At 31.9% G+C, this 10,347-nt stretch overlaps 1 protein-coding gene across 1 annotated transcript; it reads left to right on the top strand.

Moving 5' to 3' along the window:
* Positions 1-6,128: 6,128 nt before the first annotated feature.
* Positions 6,129-10,078, top strand: LOC101209729 (protein JINGUBANG). Its single transcript, XM_004151108.3, has 2 exons — positions 6,129-6,896; positions 9,148-10,078. The coding sequence occupies exons 1-2, from the start codon at positions 6,288-6,290 to the stop codon at positions 9,889-9,891; spliced, it is 1,353 nt and encodes a 450-aa protein (XP_004151156.1). The 5' UTR covers positions 6,129-6,287; the 3' UTR covers positions 9,892-10,078.
* The last annotated feature ends 269 nt before the right edge of the window (positions 10,079-10,347 follow it).

Raw genomic sequence — 10,347 nt, 5'->3', positions numbered from 1 at the left:
AAGATTTTTTTCCTTCTCCCTATTTTTCTCAACCATCCCCTGTTTTCCTGGGTCGCCACGCTCCCACTTTCTCCCAATCTCTCACGTTCTCCCACTCTTCCACCTTCTTCCTCTTTCTCTACTATACTCCACTTCACTATCTAAAACTACTCCACTTCTATCTAATAAAATGAGACATTTCCCTATACAAAGAGAAGGAGAAGATTCAATTGGGGGATTTTTTTTTGGCTAGGAGAATTAATTGATAGAGAAGGGAGACACGTAAAAGAAATTTGTTTGGGAAGTGGTGAAGAGGATCAACACAGAACCTTTTGCATATAAGGCAGACCTGTAAGTTCTTTTTTATTCATGCTTGATGATATTGTGTTAATCATTTGACACTCATTTTGACATCTTTTAATTATTTGCATCCTTTTAATTATTTGACACTCATTTCACATTCATTTTGTGTAAATTACTTACACTTATTTGTGCGCATGATTAATTAATTAGCATCATGTATTTAGTAATACCAATTTTTCATTTGGCCTATTAATTAATTAGCACTCGTCATATTTGACATTTTTAAGTTTTGACATTTGTATTAATTATTTGGCACCCGTTTGACATGTTGATTTAATTATTTGCTATCTTTTTAATTATTTAGGCAATCATTTTACATTTTGTGTTAATTGCTTGTATCCATTTAGTATGTTGCGTTAATAATTATCTATTTGGCATATGTGTTAATTATGCATTTGACATCCTGTATTTGACAGTTTTAATTTTTGGCACTCTCCGTTCTGAGCTAATTATGTGCATATCTTTGATTATTTTGGCACCCACTCATTCTAATTATTTACATGATGTATTAATTAATTAATCAGTATGCATCTTGCTATAATTATTTGATGTTCATTTGGGTACTGTGATTATTTATTTGCATATTGCGTTAAACCTACCTTGGCATTCTACTGTTAATTATTATTTATACCCATTTGGCATCCTCGTTTAATTATTCATTACTCTGGCCTGACCTGATTAATTATTTTACATCTTTCTGCATTAATTAATTATTTTGATCTTTCTGCATTAATTAACTATTTTGCATCTTTATGCATTAATTAATTAGTTTGCATCTTTCTGCATTAATTAATTATTTTGCATCTTTCTGCATTAATTAATTATTTTGCATCTTTATACATTAATCAATTATTTTGCCTCTTTTGGCATTGATCAACTATTTCGCATTTTATATTAATTAATTATTTTGCATCATTTTTGAATTATTTAATTATTTTGCATCATCCTACATTAATTAATTTTGTTGCATGTGTTGTATTAATTAATTATCTTGCATCCTACGCTAATTAATCATCTTGTACATTTTGCATATTGCTTATATTATCATGTATTTATTTTATCTCAGCATATTACCCTTTAAGTATTTTTCAAATTTCATAATGTTTTGTCATTGTTATTATTCATTTTTCAATTTAAATATAAAAATGTAAATTAGAGAATTGTTTTTTATGGATTTTATAATTTAAATTCCATGAATACAAGAAATTTTTTCGTTTGAAATTTAATTAATAGATTGTTTTTAAATAAACACATTTCATATTTTAAATGAGACTTGAGTAGTGTTTTCCATGAATTTATTAATTCTTAAATACATGAAATTTCTCATTAAACACCTATGATAGAGATTAAAATATCAAATTTTGGTATCTTAATATTCTTAAAGGTGAATAAAAAAAAACATTTAAAACAAAAATAAACTTCATTTTTTAATGGCTCCTATGCCACTCATAATTATCAATTCATGCTTGGGTTTTATTTTCTTTGATGTGAATTGATAAACTTGGGACATTTTAATAAAACCTAAATAAACACTTTGGGTAACCATTTTATTTTAAAAGATAAAATTGGGTAACCATTTTAAGGGTGTTGTAGGGTGCTAACAGCTTCCCTACACACAACTGAGTCCCGAACTTAAATCTCATGAATTTACGCAGACCTTTTTTTTTTTTTCTTTTTTTGGTGACCAATCACACCCTAATATGGTTGGTGGCGACTCCAAAACTATTTATTTATTAAAATTAAATAAACGGAGAGGTCGGCCGCTCCGTGTAGCGATCACATCGCGACAACCTTTTGGGTGGATGTTGTCTCTACAGCTTGTTTTTTGATTAATAGAATGCCTTCCTCTGTTCTTAATGGTGAGATTACCTACCGTGTTTTTTTTTCTACAAAGAATTTGTTTCCTATTGCTCTTAAGATATTTGATTGTGTCTGTTTTGTTCGCAACGTTCGTTCTCATCATACTAAGTTAGATCCCAAATCCTTGAAGTGTATCTTCTTGGGTTATTCACGTGTTCAAAAGGGTTATGATTGTTATTGTCCTACCCTTAAAAGGTATCTGGTTTCGCCTGATGTTGTTTTTGTTGGCTTTTTGGCCCTTAATCTCAAATTAATTTATTTTAATTATTCAATTAATTTATGTTTTGATGATAACAAATCTGATTTTTTTTATTGACAATTTTATTAATTTGAATAGATCATATCGTAGAGCTTGGAAAAATGATTCTAACGCCTCTTGAATCACCTAAATCGAAGTTCAAATGAAGAAAATATTGCTAAAAGAAGCTTAACGGAAAAATACCCGAGATGGTGACGTGGCGACCAAGCATTCAATTTGAACCAATTAGAGAAAGCCACTTGGAGCAATGAAGAAGTAACAAATGTGGCTTTTTGTTATGTTTTATTGGCTTTTATAAAGAAAATGAATTTAAAAAGAAAATGATTTTAATATTATTATTTTTTCTTGTGTCTAACGGCTAGTTGTTTTAAAAGATGGTAAAGTTGCTTTATTGATTTCTTTTTAAACAAAGTATTTTGAAAAGACATATTATTATATTATTACTTGTATTGTGTCTAACGGCTAATTAAGTTTAAATCTCAACCATTCATTTTTCTTTTACTTATATCTAATGACCCAAATGATTTTGAATTTATCTTTCCTCTCTTTTTAAATACTTCACTTTTCCCAAATTTTAAAAGACAAGATCATTAAATCTTTACAATCCTCAAGCAAAAAGCCAACATTGTTATTCTTTCTAAAGCTTCCAATTTTTATTCTTTTCATCTTATTCTTGAGAGCTTCTTATTGTATTGTGAGGATTAAATTTGTGAGCTTCAAATTGTATACTCACTATTTTAGAGACTTTTCTTTTGTATGATTTAAAAACTTCAACATATTGTAACGGTTGGATCCTAACCCGTGGAAAGGATCGGGTTTGCTCTTGAACCCGAAAAAGGAGCAAGAATCGGTTCGGCTCAAATCCATGGAAAGAATCCAAAGAAGATTTTCAATCAAAATCCCAAGAGGTGCTTGGGAAAGTGGATGTAGGTTGAGTTTAACCGAACCACTATAAAATTACGGTGTCTTCTTCTCTAACTCTTTTCTAATTATTTTTTAATTTAATTTTAGTTACATATTCTTATTGGTTGAGTTTGATTGCATACTTCCATTCATATCTTTTATCAATCTTGTTATTTAACAAAGTTTACAAAGTTCTTTATTTAAATATTAAAAAATATCTAATTAGTTGATTTTACTTTTTATTTGTCAAAAAGTTTATTTAAACCCTATTCACCCCCTCTAGGGTTGCCATACCGATCCAACAGTTTTTTTTAGGATACACCCTTTACTTCATCACCATCGAATTCATGTCAGGGGGAGGGTAACAATCTTTTAATATATGAGGTTACCTCTCCCACACCATCCTTGTCTACTGATGTGCCTCCTTCCTGCCCGTTGATTTCTCAAGTCTACTCCCGACGACCTCCACCACAAACTTCAGACTCATGTCCTCCATCAATGCTTCGTTCATCATGTGATCCAGGGCCAAGTGATGATCTTCCCATTGCTCTTCACAAAGGTAAACGCAAGTGTACTTACCTTGTTTCTTCCTTTATTTCCTATCACCAGTTATCTCCCTCCACATATGCGTTTATTACGTCTCTTGAGTCCACATCTATTCCTAACTCTGGTCATGAAGTTTTGTCTCATCCTGGCTGGCAAAATGCAATGATTGAGGAGATGACTGCTTTAGATGATAATGGTACTTGGGATTTGGTATCTCATCCTGCAGGAAAGAAGGCCATTGGTTGTAAATGGGTGTTTGCTGTCAAGATGAATCCTGATGGAACAATGGCTCGATTGAAGACTCGCCTTGTTGCCAAAGGTTATGCTCAAATCTATGGAATTGATAATTCAAATATATTCTCTCCAGTTGCCAAATTAACTTCCATTCGCCTATTTCTTTCCATGACTACTACCAATAAATGGTCGTTGCATCAACTTGACATTAAGAATGCTTTTCTTCACGGTGATCTTCAAGAGGAAGTTGGTATGGAACAACCACCAGGGTTTGTTGCTCAGGGGGAGAGTGATAAAGTATGTCGCCTTCAAAAATCTCTGTATGGTTTGAAACAGAGTCCTCGTGCATGGTTTGGTAAGTTTAGTCAAGCTCTTGTATGCTTTGGTATGAAGAAGAGTACATCTGATCATTCAGTTTTCTATCGCCGATCTGATAAGGGATATAGTTCTACTAGTTGTATATGTTGATGATATTGTTATTACTGGAAATGATGCATTGTGTATTTTGTCTCTCAAAACTTTCCTTCAAGGTCTGTTTTATACAAAAAAAATTGGGCCAATTGAAATATTTTTTGGGCATTGAAGTGATGAGAAGCAAGAAAGATATTTATTTGTCTCAATGAAAATATGTACTTGATTTGTTGTCTGAGATAGGAAAATTAGGAGCCAAACCAAGTGGCACTCCAATGATGCCAAATCAGCAACTTGTTAAAAAGGAGAATTATGTAAAGATCCTGAGAGATATAGGAGATTAGTTGGGAAGTTGAACTACTTAATAGTAACTCGACCAGATATTGCCTATTCTATAAGTGTTGTAAGTCAATTCATGTCTTCCCCTACAGTGGATCATTGGGCTGCAGTAGAGCAAATTTTGTGTTATCTAAAAGTTGCTCCTGGACGTGGGATCCTATGCAAAGATCATAGACATACGAGAGTTGAATGTTTTTCTGATGCTGATTGGATGGGGTCTCGTGAGGATAGGAGATCAACTTCTGGATATTGTGTCTTTGTAGGTGGAAACTTATTTTCATGGAAGAGTAAGAAACAAAATGTTGTTTCTCGTTCGAGTGCTGAGTCAGAATATAGAGCTATAACACAATCTGTGTGTGAAATAGTATGGATTCACCAACTATTATCTGAGATAGGCTTCAATATTACCGTGCTAGCTAAATTACGGTGTGATAATCAAGCTGCACTTAATATTGCATTTAATCCAGTATTTCATGAACGAACTAAACATATTGAGGTGGATTGTCACTTCATTCGTGAGAAAATCCAAGATGGGTTGGTGTCCACAGGATATGTGAAGACTGGAGAGCAATTGGGAGATATTCTAACTAAAGCTTTAAATGGAGCAAGGATAAGCTATCTGTGCAACAAGCTGAACATGATTGACATATTTGCTCCAGCTTGAGGGGGAGTGTTATGATATATATAAATGACATATGATATATATATCATATGTCATTTATTGTATTTTTACATAGTCTCTAGGGTTTAGTTTATTCTCTATATAAATATGTAACATTGTTTTGACTCAAATAAGAAGACAGATACTTCTCTGAACTCTAGATTACAATACAATCGTGTATTATGATCTAAATGATTGTAGTACATAATTGTTTAAAAAAGAATCACTCACGCGCGCGTGTGCACAATGAATCGCATGTTGATTAAATTATTTTTTTTGTATTTTTGATTGTGGGCTTGTGAGTTTTTTTTCGTTTTCAAAATTGTTATATAAAATGTAAATTTTTATTGATTTGTCCTATTTAAAAAAAAAAAAACCTTCCATAAAAAAAAAAAACAATGTAATTATTGAAGTTTAAAATTAAAATTTATCACACATTTTTTTACATCAGCTCACGTTTGATTTTTCTAAAAAATGGATTTCAAGGCAACTCTCCTTTGTTAGGAGACCCAAAGAATGGGAGGCATCAATCTGGAAAGGGGCAAACAAATTTAAGTAGAAGCACGTTTTGTACAGTGATATGACCAACAAACAAATAAAAAACCCCCACACTTAATCCTCTCCCTGTTTGGCTGTTTCCTAATTAATACCAACTTTTAAAAGAAAAAATGTTGCCATCACAAATTTCATGACACATTACATCACTAACAAACAGAGAGAGAGAAAAGATCAATGGCCTCTCTAAACTCACCGGATTCCTCTCCTCCCAATATCTCCTTCTCCATTAACCAAACCAGAAAAAGCACCACAACTTCTTCCTCCGCCACCGGCCATCGACTTTACCGAAGCATTTCCACCAAAGAACCTTCCTTTTCCCAATTCCCCTTTACTCCTCCTCACCTCAACAATAACTGCCCTTCTCTCCCTCAAAGCCTCCACAACTCCCCTACCTCCTCTCCTCTCCACCCGACCGCCGCTGCTGCGGCGGCTAAGCTCTCCGACCACTTGATTTCTCATCGGTGCGTGTCGTCCGTCTTGAAAAAAGACGGACAGATCTTATCCATTGCCATGTTTAATGATATTTTGTACACTGGGTCTGACAGCAATTTAGTTAGGATTTGGAAGCTGCCGGACTTCACGGAGTGTGGGCAGCTTAAAACAAAGGCTTCCATGGCGGTGGCTTTGCAGGTTTCTCATGATAAAGTTTATGCGGCGTATAGTGATTGTAAGATTCGTGTTTGGCGCCGGAGTTGGGATAGGGGCCTTAAACATTCCCGCCTTGCCACTATTCCGGCCACCGGAAGTTATGTTCGAAGTTACATTTCAGGGAAGGACAAAATGGTAAATTCCTCAATCTTTCTTTTTTTCATCTCTCTATATATATTAGCAAAATGAAAAATGTTATGAGATCATATTTTTCAAATAAACAAAGAGAGATTAAAAGAAAGATTGTAATGTAAAAGGTTTGTTTTCTTTTTTTAAAAAAGGATATATTATTGTTCATTTAACATCAACATGCATACTCTTTTTTGTAAAAATAAGAAAATTACCAACATATATCCATTGAAAAGAAATACAATACAGATTGGTGATTCATTCTCTATTACCATTATTGTGTTGTACATAGTTTTAGTTGATCAGCTACTCAATATACATATACACACGTACATATATACATGCACATAACATACACATATTGATGTATGCATTTAATGATATTGTTTCTTGAAATTACTGACTACATTCTTGTTTTTGTTCTTTTCCTTTCTTTCCTTTTCTATTTTTCTTTATCATGACCTACGTTATGTTAAAAATTATTTTCCATTTCTGAAAATAAAAAATAAACTCCATCACAAAACACTAAAATGAACCAAAATAAAAAATATTTACAAAAAGATGCAAAATTTTAAATTCTCTATAAATACTGATTTAATGTCTATTTCTGACATTAATATACAAGTTATTGATGCAAAATTTGTTAACATTTTTATCGTTTTTATCATTTATAATAATTTTTCTAATTTCTCTAATTTGTTGTATTTCCAAAGTGAAAAAAAAGTAAAAACAAACTTACAAATATAATTCTAAAAAATTAGCATATATGTGTTAATTAAATGGATATGTTTGAAAATAATTTTTAAATTACTACTTTTCTCGGGTTTTAAAACCACTTAAACTAAAATTTAATGTATATTGTTAAAATAACTTTTCAAAATCACTCCATAATGTATTTCTTATCGCTCAAAACTAACATAATATTTTGTTATAAGCAACCATTTAAAACTTAATTTATTATATTTCAAATTTACACTTCTGAACACAATTTTTATACCACAGCAATTAATTTTGATTTTGAATAATTGATAAAAGTGTTTTTTAAGCATGATACAGTGATTTTAACCACTTCAAAACTCTAAAAGATATCTAAAACTTATCGGTTATATACTTAAAATCTCAAACTAATAATAGTAATAATAATGTTGCATCAATTAAAATTTTAAACTTTGAAGATAAGATTTTATTTTAAAAGCATTGGATGCGCAGTTTTGACGTACATGGAAGTTTCTTTTAACTGCAAGGTTGGCATAAATAAGATTAGAGGTAGAAAGAGTTACAATCAATGATGGAATCCAATCAATAGTTTCTAATCTTATGGTTTCCTTATAATTTTTTCTCCTACTTATTTACAAAAATAGGAGCCAATAATAATCCCTTTTTTAGATGTTTGGATAATATTAAATTTTAATAGAGATAGTTGATAATATAACAATTAAACTCAAAAAATTAACTACATACTAATATTTTGAAATAGTTGATAATATAACAATTAGACTCAAAATAATTAAGTATATATAATATTTTGAAAAAAATTGTTAATATACTAAATTCTGTCAAAGTCTATAATTGATCAACTATGTTGTAAATATTTTTCTCATTATTAAACTATAAGAATCTATAACAATAGAAGTATGTCACTCTTCTATATTAGAAGGTTTTTTTTTTAAATGTTGTTATGCAGTTCATTATTATTTTTTAATTAAATTAAATTGGGTGTTAGAGTCTTAGTAAATTGATTTACCAACCAAATATATCAGAGTTTATAGTTTTTTAAGTTATAAATGCTATATAATAATTTATTAAACTTACGATCCTAGAAAATTTTCTTTTAAATATTATCCTTGTTTTTCTTTAAATAATAGGTAATAGGGAGAATCAAGCTTCAAATCCTAATACTATTATACAAATTTTAAGTCAATTAAATAATTTTCATTTTATAAATTTATCCTTTTTAAATTTAATTTTATGAGAGAGAATTTGAAGGAATTAAAATATAAGTATAATTTCCCCAAAGAACTTTTTTTTTCCGTAAAGTTTAAAAATAATAGTTAAAACTTTTAATTATGTGCTTGAATAATTTGAGATGAAAAAAATTAAAATATGAAAAGAATTATAAGATTTGATTGAATAATTTGATAAGATAAACAAATATATATAGGTATAATAATTGTCTGACATATTTTCTCATTGTCTACAACATAAACTTTCAATTCAGTGTCTAAATTATACTAAAATTTAAATTTATTGATTTCAGATGAAGCACATGGGTCCAATAACCTCACTAGCGATCAACATTTCCGACGATATTCTATACTCATCATCACTCGACAAATCCGTAAAAGTATGGCGAATCTCCGATTTCAAATGCATAGAAACAATCCAAGCACATTCCGAGCCAATTAACGCCATCATTGCCTCTGCCGACGGCCTTCTCTACAGCGCCTCCGACGACGCAACCATTAAAGTCTGGCGCCGCAACTTCTCTCGTAGCGATCACCCTCCTCACTCCCTCGTCATAACCCTCCCAGCGAACTTCTCTCCGGTCAAAACCCTCACCCTCGACACCAACTCCACCCTCCTCTACGGCGGTTGCAGCGACGGGTACCTTCACTTCTGGCTCAAAGGCTGGTTCTCCGGCCAGCTCCAATACGGCGGCGCTCTGCAAGGCCACACCCATGCGGTCATGTGTTTGGCAAGCGTTGGAAAGTATGTGGTGAGTGGCTCTGCTGATTCCACGTGTCGAGTGTGGGCCAGGGATGAGGTTGACTGTCAGTTGCACACGTGTCTGGCGGTTTTGGTTGGCCATCGGGGACCCGTGAGATGTGTGGCGGCGTTTTTTGGTTCGGGGTCGGAAGAGGCGGTGGAGGAGGGTGAGGGCGGTTGCACCATCTGTAGCGGAAGCCTTGACGGCGTTCTTAAGGTTTGGCGCGTGACGTGCACGAGTAATGGAACGCCTAATCAGGATTTGCAGAATGGGACTGACTATTTTGATTTGTAGGAGGAACAACTAACTTTAGTTAATTAATTATTAATCATAATTTAGATCGTGCTTAAGTCGATTCTTGTCCCATAGGTGTTGTACTTAACGAAAAAGAGAGTTTTAGTTCTTAGTTAGTTATAAGTAACTCTTTAATAACTAAATTATATCAAATATTTTAAGGAAGGGTAAAAGCTTTTATAACAAATTTTATATTCTATCCATCCTAATTTTGATAAACATTTTTGTTCTTTTTTTTTTATATTGTAAGATATCTTTTCTATTAACTTTTATTTCAAATCACACCTAAATTTGTATTTGTTACCAATAATTGTATTTGTTTTTGTATTTCTAAATTTCATTATTCATTTTTTATGAAAATGCTTTTCCATTTTTGGCTAACTTTTGAAAATAAAAGAATTTTATATATTCAAATGTAGTTAACTAAAAGTTTACAAAGTCTTCTCTCTCCTGGTA

This window comes from Cucumis sativus, chromosome 3, assembly GCF_000004075.3.
Source record: "Cucumis sativus cultivar 9930 chromosome 3, Cucumber_9930_V3, whole genome shotgun sequence".
Taxonomy (NCBI): domain Eukaryota; kingdom Viridiplantae; phylum Streptophyta; class Magnoliopsida; order Cucurbitales; family Cucurbitaceae; genus Cucumis; species Cucumis sativus.
The sequence above is the reverse complement of the archived record's forward strand: the minus strand, read 5'-3'. Positions and strand labels throughout refer to the sequence as shown.

Coding starts and splice junctions, on each gene's coding strand:
- LOC101209729 (XM_004151108.3), top strand. CDS start 6,288: ATGGCCTCTCTAAACTCACCGGATTCCTCTCCTCCCAATATCTCCTTC. Junction 6,897..9,147: donor TTTCAGGGAAGGACAAAATG/GTAAATTCCTCA, acceptor TATTGATTTCAG/ATGAAGCACATGGGTCCAAT.